The sequence below is a fragment of the Chiloscyllium plagiosum genome, unplaced genomic scaffold (genome assembly GCF_037043375.1).
Source record: "Chiloscyllium plagiosum isolate Xiang-an unplaced genomic scaffold, Cpla_swu_hap1 HiC_scaffold_53X, whole genome shotgun sequence".
In the NCBI taxonomy this organism is placed as follows: Eukaryota; Metazoa; Chordata; class Chondrichthyes; order Orectolobiformes; family Hemiscylliidae; genus Chiloscyllium; species Chiloscyllium plagiosum.
Window position 1 is genome coordinate 11,940,080 of NW_028270191.1, and position 21,037 is coordinate 11,961,116.

Below are 21,037 nucleotides of genomic sequence, written 5' to 3' on the forward strand. Positions count from 1 at the left end.
GGTCTCTGGTTCCTGTCTCTCTTGTTTTAGCAACAATTTGAGAGCTGATGGGGGTCCCGAAACGTTAACAGAAACTGAAGTTGCTGGAAAAGCTCAGCAGATCAGGCAGCAGAGAAATCAGAGTTACCGTTTCGGGTCTTGTGACCTTTCCTCAGGACTGAACTCTGTCTCTCTTCGTCTTATTTGAGATCGTCTGGGACATTAGGATATTGAGCAATTTGAAATAGCAAGGATTCAAAATGAAGTACTTGAACGAGAATAGTAAACAAAATACAGGCACACTCACCTGAAACAGAGATATTGAACTCAGAATGTTCAGTGACGTTGACTTCTGAAACGAATACCAGAATGACTTGATAGGTTCCCTCATCAGTCTTCCTAATATCGTTTAGGAGAAGGGAGCATTGTGTTTTTCCAAAGTCACCAGTGAATACAACCCTCCCACAATAGTCACTCTGTTGGTTGCTTGGATGTTCTGAATCATAAAGGACCGAGGCACTGGGCTTCATAGCATTAACACCTTTTTTAATCCATATTGCTTTTCTGTAGGTATAATTGATCGTATGATCAAAAGTACACTGGATTTCTACACACCCACCAACTACAGCCAAGGCATGTTCTGGCACTATCACAGAACACTGATCTCCAGAAATACCTGAGAAATCAAAAAAATACAATTGCTTTAGTTAGATTTTTTTTAAATGATTGCAATTCCTTAAACATACTTCAGTGTTAACAATCGCAATCACAATTGAAGACCATAAGACATAGGAGCGGAAGTAAGGCCATTCAATCATGGCTGATGGGCATTTCAACTCCACTTACCCGCATTCTCCCTGTAGCCCTTAATTCCTTGTGACATCAAGAATTTATCAATCTCTGCCTTGAAGACATTTAGCGTCCCAGCCTCCACTGCACTCTGTGGCAATGAATTCCACAGGCCCACCACTCTCTGGCTGAAGAAATGTCTCCGCATTTCTGTTGTGAATTTACCCCCCCCCCCCCCCCCCCTAATTCTAAGGCTGTGTCCACGGGTCCTAGTCTCCAGGTAAGGTATTTTGCAAAACCATTCGATAATACCAAGGGTGGTTACTAAACTGTTCACTCGTGCATCGATTCCATGTCCGATTTATAAGTCAACTATACGCACACTTAAAACTCAACAAATATGCAGACCCATTAAAAATCAAGCTCTGCAATATTCAGTGAAGTTCATGATAAGTCAATAAAAACACAACAGAAAAAAAACACTAAATTGCCCTTAAATAAATTCAAACATGAATTTCAATGTTAGTTACTATGTAATAGAACATACGCTGCATCCAAATGAAAAGACCGATAGACAGATAAGCACATTGAATTATAACTGCTAAGCCCGCTTCTACATTCACGAAGTGTCTATCTCTTCATATTCACACAAATGATCAATGAAATGTGCCTGAGAGAATATCCTAAACAAAAACAGAAATAGCTGGAGAACCTCAGCAGGTCTGGCAGCACCTGTGGAGAAAAAAAAAACGTTTCGAGTCCAGTGACCGTTCTTCTGAAAGGAACAATATTCCTAAATGACCGAAATTAACGCCAGTGGACATTACTGAAAGGTAAGAAACATACCTTCTGTCAATATCAGGAGGGAAATGAACATCCAACTCCTCATGACGAGAAAGTGGGTCCGATCTCACTGAATATATGAAGAAATTATTTCACAACAAGCACCGTACTTCATTCTAACTGGCGGTGTCACCGGGAATTTCGCTGGGAATCACTATCAGATCTCGTGGCAGGCAAGACATCTAGCCCTCCTCACGACATTTTTCCACTCCGTTTCTTGGTAGGCAAATTGCAGCTCCTCTGCAGAAGACATCTTGCTGCTAAATATGTTGTTCTTGCAAGTTGAGCAACTCATAACATGGAAGCTACAAAATAAAATAAACAACTGCAGGTGCCGGAGATCTGAATAATAATAAACAGAATAATCGAGTTGAGGACTATCTGTGTATTCAGCAATTCTTCAGAACGTGCTTGGCTTGGTTTCCATAAACTCCAATATATAAAGCCCGCGAATCCTTTACGTTTTGATGACCGCGCTCCAATATGACCTGCCACATGTAACGAATTTAGTTAAAAAAAAAACCCCTGTAAATAAAACTGTGCAGAAACAAAAACAGAATTGCTGGTGAAACTCAGCAAATGTGGGCAGGATTTGTGGAGAGTCAGAAGGGCCACTAGACTCGGAACGTGAACTTTATTACAGGCTGGTTTGGCTTCGAACTGCGCAGTCGACCTGTTCCCCTTTGTTGACACCCCTCGTATTCATTTCCAACAAAATGGAACCACTTTGCACCTCCATGCATTCAATTCTATCCGTCCATCTCCCAATTAGTCCTTCACGCTTTCTGTGTTGTCCGCCTTTGAACATTGTCCTCTTAACAGTTCTCAAGGTCTCCCAGTTCTGGTTTACTCCGCTGTTTTGGGATTTTGCTCACCACTTCCCCACTCCCAATGGATGTCAAACTAATCAGAGAACCCCCCCCCCCCCACCCCGCCGACAACAACCCCGAAGACCCTCGAGATTTTCCCTCGTTCAAAAAATACAATATCCACCACTACCTTCAGCCTATTGACCCTTACTTTCTTCCATACGTCCTACAACTGACTGTTCTATCAAACCGAAGGCTCCTGTGAGGACCGTAGTCAAACGTTTTCTGGAGATTCTTTCTTCTTTTCTTTTTGCAAACATCAAACATTTTTTTTTAATTCAGCCAAGTTAGATTTTAGTCAAAATGTCAATCTTGAGTTGCATGAAATGTTCCAAAGTAACTGTTACGTTTACCTCTGGTTATTAATCCTGATGTTCCCCCATCAATGGGGGTTATATTGGTGAGACAAAAGTTGCTGGTCATATCGTTACAACTTTATTTTTCATCAATTGTGTAGTATCTGCAATTCTCTGTTAACAGGCAGCACTCCAATATCTTAAAATGACTTTTATTTTTGTCAATAAATAAATTTGGCCGCGTTTCTCCTACACTCACTGCATCCTTAGAGCCTCAGAACTGGTATTATACGCCTCTGGAGCAGGTGGGATTTGAGCTCCAGGCTCCAGGGAAAAACACTACCACTGCGCCACAATAGCCTTAGCTCCGCAGGGTAGATATTCCCCGAACCAACCCTTTCAGAGGTGTTACCACAGACCTAAGGAGCAGGCGGCACTTTTACCCTGGGTCAAAGCTAGAGACACTACCACTGCTCCACAAGAGCCATCCCCAGTCTCTGGGGTCTTATAACGCAAGAAAAAAATAATTCATGATGCACCCGAGGCATTTGATAGAAACAAAATCAAACAATCATGACACTGCCACTGGGAGATATCGGCCAAATGTACTTCCACATAAACCTGTTGGACTATAATCTGGTGTTGGGTGATTTTTTTTTAACTTTGTCCTGATGAAGGGCTTATGCCCGAAACGTTGACTCTCCTGCACCTCTGGATGCTGCCTGACCGGCTGTGCTTTTCCAGCATCACACTCTTCCATCCCAACAGGGGCACCTCCACATCATAGATATCGGCCCAGATGACCAAAAATTGAACCAAAGAGGTCACATCTCAGAAATGTGCTAAAGGAGAGATACAGAGGTTGCCAGAGTCTGGTATTTCGTGAAACAATGGTGGTGCAATCGCTATTGGAGGATGCACACCGTGACAGAATCATTGCAGCGCAGTTACCTCTGAGCTCCCTATACGATTGGAACTGGAACTGGAAAGAGAGAGAAAACCAAAACGCATGGAAGGATTGGAGAACGACCTTACAATGCTGTGATTCAGGTATTGTATGGCCCAAAACCAACGTAGATCAGAAAGCACATGTGCAAGTGGAAATGGCACTTGCAAGGAGTAAAGGGAAGACGGTGGGACAGATGCCAGGTTTGTTTTGCAAAGTAGTAAGTTCAAAACAGGCAGAGAGAAGGTATTGCCCAACAGATAGACCACCGAAGGATTTAAAGGAAGCAATATGATTGAGTTCAAGATATAAAGTTTCAGACCGAACACCAACACGAGGTTCAAAAGCAGAAATTGCTGGCTCTGTCGGGGGGAAAGCAAAGTTAGCATTTGGGGTCCAGAGACCCTCGGCAGGATTTCACTCTCTGAATGATAATTCTGCTTTCTCTCCCTGGATGCTGCCAGACCTGCTGAGCTTTGTCCAGCAATTTCTGCTTTGTTTCTGATATTCCAGCAGTTTATTTTTATTATTGTTATTATCGACGCGAGGGTAGACCTTTCTGTCAGTCTCAGACAGGACACGATGTAGATACATGGATCCATCTCCTGGACAGGGAGATTGACATAGTCAGCAATTGGTGAGCCAAGTGCCGGTAACGGACTCATTGAATGACACCAATCCTCCCCAACAGGACCAGACCTGTGGCTCTCACAGAAAGCTTACAACCGGACAACCGTGAATTTTCAGCTGACATAGTGTGTTTGTCTCGGAGAAAGTGAAGACTTGAAGATGCTGGAGATCAGAGTCGAGAGGGTGGTGCTGGAAAAGCACAGCAGGTCAGGCAGCATCCGAGGGAGCAGGAGAGTCCAGGTTTCGGGTAAGAGCCCTTCACCAGGGTAGTGTTGGTCTACACTATCTCCAATAGGCATGGCCTGCATTCACCTCCATTTTCATCGCAACGCCATTAAATATAAACTAACATCAGGGTGGGCTTCTAACTTCCCGTAAACTACTCCATCGAATCATTCAAACACCCTCCTATCCTTCCGAAAATGTTGTCAGCAGAACCGAAGACAACAATATCAGCTGAAGCAGGTATTTACACAGGTTCAGCAGAAGTTACCCGTTTCTGTCCTGAACAACGAAGTATCTAAAACCTATGTTTCATTAACTGTTCTCGACATGCGCTCGCAGTTCCTAGTTCCATGGAATATGCACGAATTTTGGAATAATATCTAACATTGCCTCGTTCCATCACTGCGAAATTCTTTGAATTACACCTCACCACGTATTAAATGCGTCTCTCCGCGACTCTGCTGCTATTTCAGTCCTGCCCGAATTGCTCAATTATCATTTAAATAAAATGCCTTACACGTATAACACAGCAGTCGGCTAACCGAACTGAAAATGACCCAGATTTAAAAATTATTTGTGGAGGGAGCAAAACGGGATAACACTTCGACCTTAATACAGTCACACTTAACGGTTTTTAACCAGAACAGCTCATGCTAATCCATGATGGAACTCAATTCTCTCATTTCTCGCAGGTCATAAATCAGCTCCAGTAAACCTTTTCTGAGAGAAAAGAACGATTTCTCTCCAGTTCAATGAAGGAGCACTAATTTCAGAAACTGAACAGGTATATAAAGGGAAGGTAAAGCCCGAATGGACCTTAGGGCGGCTCTCTCATTAGGGAGAAACACGGGCGACGGGGTGGTGGTTTAACCTGGGGGTCATCGTGCCTCAAGGGAGGGGAAAGATTGGGAAAGAGAGCTCTTGATGCTCCCTTTAGTCAGTGTGAGAATCGAACCTGCGGGGTGAGCAGAAATTGGCAAACCGTAGAATCATAGAGATGGGCAGCACGGAAACAGACCCTTCGGTCCAACCCATCCATGCCGACCAGATGTCCCAACCCAATCTGGTCCCACCAGCCAGCACCCGGCCCATATCCCTCTAAACCCTTCCTATTCATATACCCATCCAAATGCCTCTTAAATGTTGCAATTGTACCAGCCTCCACCACTTCCTCAGGCAGCTCATTCCATACACGTACCACCCTCTGCGTGAAAAAGTTGCCCCTTAGGTCCCTTTTATATCTTTCCCCTCTCACCCTAAACCTATGCCCTCTAGTTCTGGACTCCCCCACCTCAGGGAAAAGAGTCCACATGAGGAACATATATCCATTCCCCTCATGATTTTGTAAACCTCTATAAGGTCACCGCTCAGCCTCCGACACTCCAGGGAAAACAGCCCCAGCCTGTCCAGCCTCTCCCTATAGCTCAAATCCTCCAACCCTGGCAACATCCTTGTAAATCTTTTCTGAACCCGTTCAAGTTTCACAACATCTTTCCGATAGGAAGGAGAACAGAATTGCACGCATTATTCCAACAGTGGCCTAACCAATGTCCTGTACAGCTGCAACATGACCTCCCAACTCCTGTACTCAATACTCTGACCAATAAAGGAAAGCATACCAAACACCTTCTTCACTATCCTATCTACCTGCGACTCCACTTTCAAGGAGCTATGAACCTGCACTCCAAGGTCTCTTTGTTCAGCAACACTCCCCAGGACCTTGCCATTATGTGTATAAGTCCTGCTAAGATTTGCTTTCCCAAAATGCAGCACCTGGCATTTATCTGAATTAAACTCCATCTGCCACTTCTCAGTCCATCTGGTCAAGATCCTGTTGTAATCTGAGGTAACCCTCTTCGCTGTCCACTACGCCTCCAATTTTGGTGTCATCTGCAAACTTACTAACTGTACCTCTTATGATCGCATCCAAATCATTTATGTAAATGACAAAAAGTAGACCCTTTGCCCATATCCCTCTAAAACCCTTCCTATTCATATACCTACCCAAGCGTCCTATTCTAACCAATCCTCAGGTAGCCAGAGAAATGTTCTCACTGAAAGAACAGGTCAGAGGTTGGGCGTATTCTGCAAAGTAATTTATTTCCTGTCCACTCGAATCCGCCCCACCAGCTCCAAGTCAGGAATGAGATGGAATCGTCTCCCTTTTTCTGGACAAGCGTGACTCAAACAACTTCCAAGAAACACCCAGAACCCACAGCCTCCTGCTTTACTGCCATCACATGCAGCACCTTCGGCGTCCAATCCCTCCACCACTGACACAGGAGTGTTCCTCAGTATCAACGTGAAAATCCCCATCAGCAGCAGGGTGGGTGCGCCTACGTGGAGAGTAATGTTGGAGAAAGGGTGAAGCCAGCAAGAATCACAGCACCCTGAACGAAGGCTCTGTGCTTTTTTTTAAAAAAGAAACATCTAGGCAGGGTTGTAAAATAGCCCGTCGGTGTGAAGAACTTGCCTCCCAATTAACAACATTCCCATTTCTCCAGCCTGCTTGCTTCTCATTTATTCAGCAGGGACTTACCCGAGAGTTGAAACTTTATTGCTGGAACAGCACAGCAGGTCAGGCAGCATCCAGGGAAGAGGAGATTCGACGTTTCGGGCACAGGCCCTTCCTGAAGAAGGGCCTGTGCCCGAAACGTCGAATCTCCTGTTCCCTGGATGCTGCCTGACCTGCTGTGCTGTTCCAGCAATAAAGTTTCAACTTTGATCTCCAGCATCTGCAGACCTCACTTTCTCCTTACCCGAGAGATTCCTTGTCTACAGAATGGGCAAGATCAGTGCTGAGTCAATCTCCTCTGATCGGCATCTTGCATCTGCTCTCTGGTGTTAAACACGGACTCATTGCATCTCGAGCGAATCACAAATACAGCAACACCAAACCACAGTCACCCTCACAGGAACTGATAGCACTGTGATGTCTGGCATTAATATGTTAGAACTTGGTTTAACAGATACGTTCCCCAGCGGCAATGGTCTCTGACACATATCTCAGACAAATGGAGCTTTCTGGCACCGAATGCGATTGAGTTGGGGTTATGGAACCTCGGTTACTACGTTTTGCAGGCGAGTGGTTTCCTCACATTCACCCAAACATTGCTGCTGTTTTCGTCTCTGACAACAAAGATCGTTTGTCACCAAAGCGTTGGAAACCAAAAGGAGGTCATTATTTTGTCTTTGATTCATAAAGGTTTTATTTCCTGTCACGAAATGGTCCAGATATTTATCCCGTTTGATTCGATCTGACGTCTTTTTTGTAAAGGTGGTCTTGATTTTAAAATATATGCAAATACCTTTGCAAGATAGACTGAGCAGAACATAAAGGTGCTCTGCACTGTTCAGTGTTAAAAAAAATAGAGCTGGTACATAATAGAATGTTCAAACATTTATATCTATCTTTAGCAGGGAGTCATTTGAATGAAATGTGCATATTATCGTTAAGGGAATGCAGTGTGGAAACAGGCCCTTCGGCCCAACTAGTTTACACCGACCCTCCGAAGAGTAACCCACCCAGACTCATTCCCCAGATTTAGCCCTCACTAATGCACCTAACTCTATGGACATTTTTAGCATAGCCAATTCATCTAACCTGCACATCTTTTTTAGAATCAAATCGGTTTTTAACTTAAAGTGGGGAGCTGAAAGAAAGTTATTACTGAAGGTTTCAGGCAGTTGATCGAGTTCACGTTGTTGCAGATTCAGCTTTAACCCAAATTGCTTGTAACATGACCCGCTGATTCATGCTGTCTACTGGTACAGTCAAACCAAGAGCTGAGGAGGCTGGAAATCTGAAAGGTAAACAGAAATCGCGGGAGAAACTCAGCCGGTCTGGCAGCATCTGTGCAGAGAGAGAGAGAGTTAACGTTTCGAGTGCAGTGAAGTTCTGAAGAAGGGTCACTGCTGTGGAAACACTAACTCTGTCAACCTCTCACCTTCCTTTTTTCAAATAATGGGGTTAAATTAGCTACTCTGCAATCCATAGTAACTGTTCCAAAGTCTAAAGAATCCTGAAAGATGACCACCAATACATCCACTGTTTCTAGGGCCACTTCATCAACTACCCTGGGATGTCGCCCTGGGGATTTATCAGCCTTTAATCCATCAATTTGCCCAATACCATTTCCCTATTAATACTGATTTCCTTCAGTTCCTCCCTCTCATTAGACTCTGTGATCCCCAACATTTTTGGGACATTATTGGTGCCCTCCTTTGTGAATTTAATTGGTTTGCCATCTCTTTGTTCCTGTTTAGAACATTCCTGTTTCTAAGGGCCTATGGAAACTTTGACGATCAGTTTGTATGTTCCCTGTGAGCTTACTCTTGTACTTGATTTCCCTCCTCTTCATCAATCCCTTGGTCCTCCTTTGCTGAAATCGAAACTGCTCCCAATCCTCAGGTCTACTGCTCCTGTTGGTCAATTTGCCATTTGTTTATTCATTCATGGGATGTGGCTGTGCCAGCATCTAATGCCCATCCTTAATTGCCCAGAGGGCAGTTAAGAGTCAACCACATTACCATGCACCTGGAGTCACAAGCAGGCCAAACCAGGTAAGAATGATAGTTTCCCTCCCTGAAGGATATCAGTGAATCAGATGGGCTTTTCCTGATAATCAACAATGGATTCATGGCCATTATTAATTCTAGATTTTCATTGAATTGTAATTCCACCATCTGCCGTGATGGGATTTGAACCCAGATCCACAAAACATCACCTGGGTCTCTGTATTAACAGTCCAGCAACAATACAGCTAAGCCATCACTAATTTTGATGGCATTTGGCAAGAATTTTCAAAAGGAGAGGCTATTCACAGATCAAGGGGCATTTGAAAAGTAGGAGGCTTTCAAAAATGAGATAATGAGAGCCCAGAGACAGTACTGTATGTTCCTGTTAGTGTGAAGGGCAGGGTGGTAGGTGTAGGGAATGACGAGTTGGATGACTAGTGAAATTGAGGCTGTGGTCAAGAAAAAAAAAGGCATATGTCAGGTAGACAGCTGAAATCGAATGAACCTCAAAAGGAGTACAAGGGCAGTAGGAGTATACTCAAGACGGAAATCAGGAGGGCAAAAAGTGGATGAGAGATAACTTTGGCAAACAGGATTAAGGAGAATCCAGAGATTTGACAAATATGTTAAGGACAAATGAGTAATTAAGAAGAGAATAGGATCAACAAAGCCGTCTATGTGTGATATATTAAACGAGTGTTTTGTGCCAGTATTTACTGTGGGAAAAGGCTACAGAAGCCAGAGTACTTGGAGAAATAAATAGTGATAGCTTGAAAAGTGTCCATGTTACAGAGGAGGTGTACTGGACATCTTAAAATGTATAAAAATAGATAAATCTCCACGACCTGATCAGTTGTTTCCCAGATCTTTGTGGGAAGCTAGGGAGGAGATTGCTGGGCATCTTGCTGAGATATTTGTATCATTGGTAGCCACAGGTGAGATGCCAGAAGATTGGAGGCCAATGTAGTGCCATCATGTAAGAAAGGTGGTAAGGAAAAGCCAGGGAACTATAGACCGGGGGGCCTGACATCAGTGATGGGTAAGTTGTTGAAGAGGATTCTGAGGATTTACATGTATTTGGAAAGGTAAAGACATATTAGGGATAATCAACGTGTCTTTGTGCATGGGAAATCATGTCTCACTACTTTGATTGAGTTTTTTGACAAAGCGATAAAGAAGACTGATGAAGGCAAGATTTTGCTCATTGTCGATATGGACTTCAGCAAGGAGTTTGACAAGGTTCCATATGGCATACTGGCTAGCAAGATTAGATCACAAGGAATCCAGGAAGAGCTAGCCATTTGAATACATAACTGGCTTGAAGATAGGAGACAGAGAAGGTGGTGGTGGAGGGTTGCTTTTTAGAATGAAGGCCTGTGCCCAGTGGTGTGGCGCAAGGATTGGGGCTAAGTCCATTGCTTTTTGTGATGCATATAAATGATTTGGATGTGAAAATAGGAGGTATAGTCAGTAAGTTTGCAGATGACACCAAAATTGATGATGTGGTGGACTGTGAAGAAGGCTACCTCAAAGTACAATGTGACTTTGATCAAATGAGTGACAAATGGAGTTGAATTTAGATAAATGTGAGGTGTTGCATTTTGGAAAGGCAAATCAGGGCAAGACTTAGAACCTCAATGGTAAGGTCCTGGGGAGTGTTGCTGAACAAAGAGACCTTGGGGTGCAGGTCATAGTTCCTTGAAAGTGGAGTCACAGGGAGACAGGACAGTGAAGAAGGCATTTGGTACACTTGCCTTTATTGGTCAGTGCATTGAGTATACGAGTTGGAATATAGTGTTACGGCTGTACAGGACATTGGTGAGGCCATATTTGGAATACTGTGCTCAGTTCTGGTCTCCCTGCTATAGGGAGGATGCTGTGAAACTTGAGAAGGTTCAGGAAAGATTCACAAGGATTTTCTGGGGTGGAGGGTTTAAGCTATGGCGAGAGGCTGAATAGACTGGGCCTGTTTTTCCTGGAGCATCGGAGGCTGAGGGGTGACTTTATAGAGGTTTATAAAATCATGAGAGGCATGAATAGGGTGAATAGCCAAGGTCTTTCTTTCCAAGGTAGGCGAGAGGGGAAAGATTTAAATGGGACCTAAAGGGCAAAGTTTTCACACAGAGGGTGGTGCGTGTATGGAACGAGTTGCCAGAGGAAGTGGTGAAGACTGGTACAATTTAAACATTTAAAAGGCATCTGGGTACATGAATAAGAAAGGTTTAGAGGGAAATGGGACTAATTTAGGATATCTTGTCAGCATGGATGAGTTGGACCAAAGAGTCTGTTTCTGTGTTGTACATATCTCTGACTCTTTGACTCTACGACTCCACCAGAGCTAATATCCTTCCTCACACTTGCATTGATGTCCTGTTTAACCAACAATGATCCCCACTTCCTTTTCCTCTTCTCTGTACTCCTTAAAACCTGAAACCCCCTCGATATTCTGCAGCCATGTCTCCATAATCCCAACTACATCTGATCTGTTAATATCCATGTGCACGACTAACGCACCAACTTCATTGCAAATGCTCCGTGGATTAAGGGAAGGCCTTAAGGCTCGTCCTCTGAATGTTTTTAGCCTGGTCCCATTGTTTTATCCTGTTGCTTGAATCCTTTTGTTGGGGTGGAACGATTTCAAATATCAAACCAAACAAGCTGCTGCTTCAGCTAAAAATCTTCCCCAGCCATTTGATGTGAATGGAAAAACAATTTTAAGTTGCTTTTAGCCACTGGGCAGCCCTAACACCCGTGCTTCTCACTTTTCCTATTTCCCATTCTGTCTTCTGTTTTTGCCCTTGTTCCCCCTCTACTGTCGACGTTCCCATCCCCTTGCCACTTTATACCATCCCCAACCACTCGAGCAAATACATCCACTGGCATGTGATCCTAGCCGGCTGCCACTCACTATCCAGTTTGTACTGGTCCCATCTTCCTCAGAACTTCTCCCAATGCCCCAGGAACCTGAATCTCTCTCCATCACATCATCTCTTCAGCCATTTGTTCATCTGATAGATCCTGCCATTTTTACGCTGACTAGCATGTAGCACTGGTATTTGGTTTATTCTCTTGTGGAATCTGGGTGTCGCTGGCTGGCCAGCATTTATTGCTCACCCCCGGTTGCCCTTGAGAGGCGAATCCTGAGATTATTACCTTTAATCTCCAAGTTTTTAACTTGCTTCCTAGCTCCCTATATACTGCTTCCAGCACCTCATTCCTTTTCTTCCCAAAGTCATTGGCCCCAATGTGTGCCACAACCTCTGGCTGTTCACCCTCCCCAATCCAGCATGTCCTGCCGCCGCACTGAGACATCCTTCATCCTGCCACCAGGCAGCTCCTGGAGTCTTGTGTGCTACCATGGAAAATCTGGAGGTGTTCCTTTTACAATTGAATCCCCTGTTGCTACTGCCTTCTCACACTTTCTTCTCTGCATGTGCAGCCAACAGTGGTGCATCGAATTTAGCCTGCTGCTACTTTCCCCTGAGAGGCCATTCCCCTCAGCAATATCCAACGTGGTCTATGTGGTTTTGCAGGAGAATGATCACAGGGGATTCCTGCAGTGCCTACCTAGTCCTCTTCCTCTGTATGGTTGTCACCCATACCCTTGCCGCCTCTGGCTTCATAGCCTGTGGTGTGGCCACTTCTCTGTAGATGCTATCCATGATTTTCTCAGCTTCATGGATGATCTACAATGGTTCCCAGCTGCTGCTCCATTTCCAAACACAGCCATTCAGGAGATAAAGTTGGACACACTGCCTGGATCCACTCCACCCTGAGGCTCTGGGACTATGACTGACACCCCCACAGAGAGCAGGAGGATCCCACCACAACCCTGACCTCTCCTGCCATGACTCCTCCTTAATTAAATCATTAGATTTCCCTTAAAATCAAAGAAGATTAATTACTCTAAGGCCCTACTTCTCCGGAACTCTGCACAATTGTCTTTATAAACTGTAGGAGGGCCTTAGAGTAATTAATCTTCTTTGATTTTAAGCTCTATCTCCTGAATAGGAGAATAGCCCTTCTTAAAGTCCTCACAAATTAACAGCAGTGAGAAAAGTCTAAATACTCATCTGAGATTCCTCACCTAATCAGCTGCTTCTTCGCACACCAGACCACTTTCTGGACCAGGAGGTCACTATACTCCAATCTCCCAGATTCCTGGATTCCAGATTATCAGGGGAAGAGTTTGGGCTCTGAGCCTGTTGCCTGTGGTACAAAGAAGTCAGAGGTCATGTTTTCCTGACATTTCCCCAACCAGCAAATCTAAGTCAATAACAGGAAATGACTGACGTTAACATGGCTGAAGCTGTTGAAATCGTTAATTGCAGTGGAAAGTGTAAAATTGTGACCTTCACACCTAACTGAACAGCCTCAGTGAATACTTCAATTAACTTTAGCATTACTGAACACGTGAGAACCATGAGATGTTTTTTCTGCACTTTATCACTCTCTCTTATTTTCTCTCACAGTTGCCCAACTTCTCACTCTGTCTCTTTCTCTGTTGATGTTTCCCTCATTATCCTCACCCTGGGTACCTCCCCTTCATTTCCCTCCGTCCTCCGCTGGGTGCCTCCTCTTCCATTTCCTCCGTCCTCCTAATTATCCACCCCCCTTTTCCTCCTCCCTCATTATCCTCTGCCAGGTACCACCCCCTCCTTTTCCTCCATCCTCCTGCCTCATTATCAACCCCCTAGGAACCACCCCCCCCTCCCCATTCCTGTGTCCTCCACCCACATTATCCACTCCCCGGGTACATCCCCCACCTTTACCTCAGTCCTGCTCCTACTTTACCCTCACCCTGGGTACCACCCCCTCCTTTTCCTCCATCCTCCTCCCTCATTATCCACTCCCTGAGTATCTCCCACTCCATTCCCTCCGTCCTCCTCCCATTTATCATTCCCCCGAGTAACTCCCCCTCCTTTTCCTCCAACCTACTCCCACATTATGCCCCCCCCCCCACGGGTACCTCACCCCCCATTTCCTCCGTCCTCCTCCCTCATTATTATTCTCCCCCGCAGTACCTTCCCCTCCATTTACTCCATCCTCCTCCCTCATTATCCTCTCCCTTCTTTTCCTCCAACCTCCTCCCTCATTATCTGCCCCGTGGGTACCTCCCCCTCCTTTTCCTCTGTCCTACTCCCTCATTATCCATCCCCTGGGTACCTCTCCCTCCATCCTCCTCCCTCATTATCCTTCCCCTGAGTTACTCCCCCTCCTTTTCCTCCAACCTCATCCCTCATTATCCTCCCCCTGGATACCTCCCCCTCCATTTCCTCCATCATTATGTGAATGTACGGTGGCTCAGTGGTGAATGTACGGTAGCTCAGTAGCTAGCACTGCTGCCTCACAGCTCCAGGGACCCGGGTTCGATTCCCGCCTTGGGCGACTGCTTGACTGGAGTTTGCACATTCTCTCCATATCTGCATGGATACAGTCCAAAGATGAGTAGGTTAGGTGAATTGGCCAAGGATGTGTGGGTTAGATACATTAGAGAGGAGTAAATGTTGAGTAGTAGGGGAATGGGTCTGGGTGCTGTACTCTTCAGTAGTAAGTGGCCTGTTTCCATTAGGGATTCTATGAAAAAGCTCCTGTGTTCAGCCTGTGTTCGGTGGCACAGTGGTTAGCACCAGTGACCCAGGTTCAATTCCAGCCTCAGGTGACTGACTGTGGAGTTTGCACCTTCTCCCCATGTCTGTGTGGGGTTTCCTCCCACAGTTCAAAAATGTGCAGGTTAGGTGAATTGGCCATGCTAAATTGCCCGTAGTGTTAGGTGAAGGGGTAAATGTAGGGGAATGGGTCTGGGTGGGTTGCACTTCGGTGGGTCGGTGTGGACTTGTTGGGCCGAAGGGCCTGTTTCCACACTGGAAGTAATCTAATTTAAAATATTATCCACCCCTGGTTACCTCCTCTGTCCTCCTCCCTCATTACCTCCCCCTCCATTTCTTCCGTCCTACTCCCCCATTATCCATCCCCTGGGTACCTCTCCCTCCATTCCCTCCGTCCTCCTCCCTCATTTTCAACCCCCGTGTATCACCCCCTTCTTTTCCTCCATCCTCCTCCCACATTATCCACTCCCTATGTACCTCCTTCTCCTTTTCCTCTCTCCTCCGCCCTGATTATCCACCCCCTGAGTACCCCCCTCCTTTTCCTCCGTCCTCCTCCCTCATTATCCACCCCCTAGGTACCTCCCCCTCCTATTCCTCCATCCTCCTCCCTCATTATCCAACCCAAGAGTACCTCCCTCTCCTATTCCTCCAACCTCCTCCCTCATTATCCGCCCCCCACCCCCCGGTACCTCACCCTCCATTTACTCCAACCTCCTCCCTCATTACCTGCCCCGTGCATACCTCCCCCTCCATTTCCTCTGTCCTCCTCCCTCATTATCCTCCCCTTCCTTTTCCTCCAACCTCCTCCCTCATTATCCACCCGCCAGAGTACCTCCCCCTCCATTTCCTCTGTCCTCCTCCCTCATTATCCTCCCCGAGTACCTCCCCCTCCATTTGCTCCATTCTCCTCCCTCATCATCCTCACCCTGCCATTTCCTCCGTCCTCCTCCCTCATTATCCTCCTCAGAGTACCTCCCCCTCCATTTCCTCCATTCTCCTCCCTCATTATCCTCCCCCGAGTACCTCCCCCTTCATTTCCTCCATTCTCCTCCCTCATTATCCTCCCCCGAGTACCTCCCCCTCCATTTGCTCCATTCTCCTCCCTCATCATCCTCACCCTGCCATTTCCTCCATTCTCCTCCCTCATTATCCTCCTCAGAGTACCTCCCCCTCCATTTCCGCTGCCCTCCTCCCTCATTATACCCCCCCCCAGATACCTCCCCCTCCTTTTCCTCCATCCTACTCCCTCACTATCCATCCCCTGGGTACCTCTCCCTCCATTCCCTCCGTCCTCCTCCCTCATTTTCAACCCCCGTGTACCACCCACTCCTTTTCCTCCATCCTCCTCCCACATTATCCATTCCCTATGTACCTCCTTCTCCTTTTTCTCTCTCCTCCGCCCTCATTATCCAGCCCCTGAGTACCCCCCTCCTTTTCCTCCATCCTCCTCCCTCATTATCCACCCCCTAGGTACCTCCCCCCTCCTATTCCTCCATCCTCCTCCCTGATTATCCACTCCCCAAGTATCTCCCACTCCTTTTCCTTCCTCCTCCTCCCTCAATATTCTCCCCCTCCTTCTCCTCCGTCGTCCTCCCTCATTATCCTACCCCCCCTTTTCCTCCAACTTCCTCCCTCATTATCTGCCCCCGGGATACCTCACCCTCCATTTCTTCCGTCCTCCTCTCTCATTATTCTCCCCCCGAGTACCTCCCCCTCCATTTACTCCATTCTCCTCCCCTCATTATCCTCTCCCAGAGTAGCTCCCCTTCCTTTTCTTTCCTCCTCCTCCCTCATTATCCTCCCATTCCTTTCCCTCCGTCCTCCTCCCCCTTTATCCACGTCCTGTGTACATCCCCCTCCATTTCCTCCATCTTCCTCCCTCATTATCCTCCTCCGGGTACCTTCCACTGCTTTTCCTCCATCCTCAATCCTCATTATGCTCCTCCTCCCTCATTATTCTCCCCCCGGTGTATCTCCCCATCCTTTTCCTCCGTCCTCCTCACTTATTATCTCCCCAGAATACCTCCCCCTCCTTTTCCTCTGTCCCCCTTCCTCATTATCCATCCCCTGGGTACCTCCCCCTCCTTTTCTTCCGTGCTCCTCCCTCATTATTCTCCCTCCAAGTAAATCCCCCTTTCCCTCCATCCTCCTCCCTCATTATCCTCTTCCCAAGTACCTCCCCCTCCTTTTCCTCCATCTTCTTCCCTCATTATCCTCTTCCCGAGTACCTCCACCTCCTTTCCCTCCGTCTTCCTCCCTCATTATCCACTCCCTGGGTACCTGCCCCTCCTTTTCCTTCCTCCTCCTCCCTCATTATGCTCTCACTGAGTTACTCCCCCTCCTTTTCCTCCAACCTCGTCTCTCATTATCCACCCCCTGGATACCTCCCACTCCTTTTCCTCCGTCGTCCTCCCTCATTATCTGCCCCCTGGGTACTTCCACCTCGTTTTCCACCATCCTCCTCCCTCATTATCCTCCCCCTGGGTACCTCACCCTCCTTTTCCTCCGTCCTCCTCCCTCATTATCCTTCCCCTGGGTACCTCAGCCTCCTTTTCCTCCATCCTCCTCCCTCATTTTCCACCCCAAGTACCTCCCCCTCCTTTTCCTCCGTCCTCCTCCCTCATTATCCTCTCTCGAGTACCTCCCCCTCCTTTTCCTCTGTCATCTTCCCTCATTATCCACCCCCTGGGTACATCTCCCTTCTTTTCCTCCATCCACCATCATTATCAACCCCCTGGGTACCACACCCGCCTTTTCCTTCCTCCTCCTCCCTCAGTATCCTCTCCTCAAATAGCTCCCCCTCCTTTTCTTTCCTCCTCCTGCCTCATTATCTACTCCCTGGGTACCACGCCCTCCTTTTCCTTCATCCTCCTGCCTCATTATCCACACCCCGGCTACCTCCCCCTTCTTTTCCACTGTCCTCCTCCCTCATTATCAACCCCCTAGGAACCTCACCCCCCTATTCCTGTGTCCTCCTCCCACATTATCCACTCCCCAGGCACATCCCCTTCCTTTACCTCAGTCCTGCTCCCACTTTAACCTCCCCCTGGGTACCTCCCCCTCCTTTTCCTCCATCCTCCTCCCTCATTATCCATCCCCTGGGTACCACCCCCTCCTTTTCCTCCACCCTCCTCCCTCATTATCCACTCCCTGGGTACCTCCCACTACATTCTCTCCATCCTCCTCCCTCATTATCATTCCGCCGAGTTACTCCCCCTCCATTTCCTCGGTCCTCTTTCCTCATTATCCACCCCCGAGTTACGTCACCCTCCATTTCCTCCGTCCTCTTTCCTCATTATTCTCCCCCGGAATACCTTCCCCTCCATTTACTCCATCCTCCTCCCTCATTATCCACCACCCGGGTACCTCCCCCTCCATTTCCTCCATCCTCTTCCCGCATTATCCTCTCAAGTAGCTCCCCCTCCTTTTCCTTCCTCCTCCTCCCTCATTATCCTTCCCCTCCTTTTCCTCTATCCTACTCCCTCATTATCCACCCCCTAGGTACCTCCCCCTCCATTCCCTCCGTCCCCCTCCCTCATTATCCACCCCCTGGATACCACCCCCTTCATTTCCTCCATTCTCCTCCCTCATTATTCTACCGCCCCCCGCCCCCCGAGTAACTTCCCCTCCATTTACTCAATTCCTCCTCCCTCATTATCCTTCCCCTGGGTACCTCTCCGTCATTTTCCTCCATCCTCCTCCCTCATTATCCTCTCCCCGTGTACCTCCCCCTACATTTCCTTCCTCCTCCTCCCTCATTATCCTCACCGTCCTTTCACTCTGTCATCCTCCCACTTTATCCACGTCCTGTGTACCTCCCCCTCCTTTTCCTCCGTCCTCCTCCCTCATTATCCTCTCCCCGAGTAACTCCCCCTCCTTTTCCTCCATCCTCCTCCCTAATTATCTATCCCCTGGGTACCTCCCCCTCCTTTTCCTCCGTCCTCCTCCCAAATTATCATCCCCCTCCAATTCCTCCAACCTCCTTCCTCATTATCCACCCCCTGGGTTTCTACCCCTCCATTTCCTCCTTCCTGCTCCCTCATTATCCTCCCCCGAGTACCTCCCCCTCCTTTTCCTCCGTTCTCCTCCCTCATTACCCTCCTCCGGGTACCTTCCACTGCTTTTCCTCCATCCTCAATCCTCATTATGCTCCTCCTCCCTCATTATTACCCCCCGGTGTACCTCCCCATCCTTTTCCACCGTCCTCCTCACTCATTATCCTACCCCAAGTACTTTGCCCTCCTTTTCCTCCATCCTCCTCCCTCATTATCCTCCCCACTCCCGAGTACTTCTCCCTCCTTTTCCTCCATCCTCCTCCCTCATTATCCTCTCCCCGAGTACCTTCCCCTCCTTTTCCTCTGTCCCCCTTCTTCATTATCCATCCCCTGGGTACCTCACCCTCCCTTTCTTCCGTCCTCCTCCCTAATTATCCTCCCCCCGAGTAAATCCCCCTCCTTTCCCTCCATCCTCCTCCCTCATTATTCTCTCCCCAAGTACCTCCTCCTCCATTTCCTCCATCCTCCTCCCTCATTATCCTCCCAGGGTACCTCCACCTCTATTTCCTCCGTCCTCCTCCTCTTATTTTCCTCTCCCTCCGAGTACCTCCCCCTCCATTTCCTCCATGCCCCTCCCTCATTATCATCCCCCTTGCTTTCCTCCAATCTCCTCCCTCATTATCTGCCCATTATCTGCCCCATGGGTACCTCCCCCTCCATTTCCTCCCTCATTATCCTCTCCCCGAGAACCTCCACCTCCTTTTCCTCTGTCCTACTCCCTCATTATCCAACCCCTGGGTACCTCCTCCTCCATTCCCTCCGTACTCCTCCCTCATTATCCTTCCCCCGAGTTACTCCCACTCCTTTTCCTCCAACCTCATCCATCATTATTCTCCCCCTGGGGACCACTCCTTCCTTTCCCAACGTCCTCCTCCCTCATTATCCTTCCCCTGGGTACCTGCCCCTCCTTTTCCTCCATCGTCCTCCCTCATTATCTGCCCCCTGGGTACTTCCCCCTCGTTTTCCACCATCCTCCTTCCTCATTTTCTTCCCTCCACGTATCTCCCCGTTCCATTTCCTCCATCCTCGACCCTCATTATCATCCCCTTCTTTTCCTCCAACCTCCCCCCTCATTACCTGACCCGTGGGTTTCTCCCCCTCCATTTCCTCCATCCTCCTCCCTTCTTATCCTTCCCACGAGTACCTCCCCCTCCTTTCCCTCTGTCCTCCTCCCTCATTATCGTCCCCCCGAGTTACTCCCCCTCCTTTTCCTCCAACCTCGTCCCTCATTAACCTCCCTGGATACCTCCCCCGTCCTTTTCCTCCCTCCTCCTCCCTCATTATCCACCCCCTAGATACCTCCCTCTCCTATTCCTCCGTCCTCCTCCCTCATTAACCACTCCCCAAGTACCTCCCCCTCCTTTTCCTTCCTTCTCCTCCCTCAATATTCTCCCCCTCCTTTTCCTCCGTCGTCCTCCCTCATTATCCTCCTCCCCCCCTTTTCCTTCAACCTCCTCCCTCATTATCTGCCCCAGGGTACCTCACCCTCCATTTCCTCCGTTCTCCTCTCTCATTATTCTTCCCCCAAGTACCTCCCCCTCCATTTACTCCGTACTCCTCCCTCATTATCCTTCCCCTGAGTACCTCGCCGTCATTTTCCTCCGTCCTTCTCCCTCATTATCCTCTTCCCGAGTAGCTCCCCCTCCTTTTCTTTCCTCCTCCTCCCTCATTATCCTCCCATTCCTTTCCCTCCGTCCTCCTCCCCCTTTATTCACGTCCTGTGTACCTCCCCCTCCTTTTCCTCCGATCTTCCTCCCTCATTATCCTCTCCCCCCCCCACCGAGTACCAACGCCTCCATTTCTTCCATCTTCCTCCCTCATTATCCTCCACCCCCCGCCCCTAGTACTTCTCCCTCCTTTTCCTCCGTCCTCCTCCCTCATTATCCTCTCCCCGAGTACCTCCCCCTCCTTTTCCTCTGTCCCCCTTCCTCATTACCTACCCCCTGGGTACCTCCCCCTCCTTTTGTTCCGTCCTCCTCCCTCATTATCCTCACTTCAAGTACTTCCCCCTCCTTTTCCTCTGTCCTCCTCCCTCGTTATCCTCCCTCTGAGTAAATCCCCCTCCTTTTCCGCCATCCTTCTCCCTCATTATCCTCTCCCCCAGTAACGCCCCCTCCATTTCCTCCATTCTCCTCCCTCATTATCCTCCCCGGGTACCTCACCCTCCATTTCCTGCGTCCTCCTCCCTCATTTTCCTCTCCCTCCGAGTACCTCCCCCTCCATTTCCTCGAACCCCCTCCCATATTATCATCCCCCTTCTTTTCATCCAACCTCCTCC

The 21,037-nt window shown here is 48.0% G+C and overlaps 1 protein-coding gene across 1 annotated transcript in view; it reads right to left on the bottom strand.

The window, feature by feature from the left end:
• LOC122543378 (sialic acid-binding Ig-like lectin 14) overlaps positions 1 to 7,666 on the bottom strand; it is a 30,855-nt gene extending 23,189 nt beyond the window's left edge. The window contains exons 1-3 of the mRNA XM_043682048.2: positions 7,337 to 7,666; positions 1,615 to 1,916; positions 287 to 655 (exon numbers count right to left, since the gene is read on the bottom strand). Of these exons, the coding sequence (XP_043537983.1) occupies positions 287 to 655; positions 1,615 to 1,657 (412 nt within the window). The 5' untranslated portion in view covers positions 1,658 to 1,916; positions 7,337 to 7,666. The remainder of the gene's footprint in view (positions 1 to 286; positions 656 to 1,614; positions 1,917 to 7,336) is intronic.
• Positions 7,667 to 21,037: the final 13,371 nt, after the last annotated feature.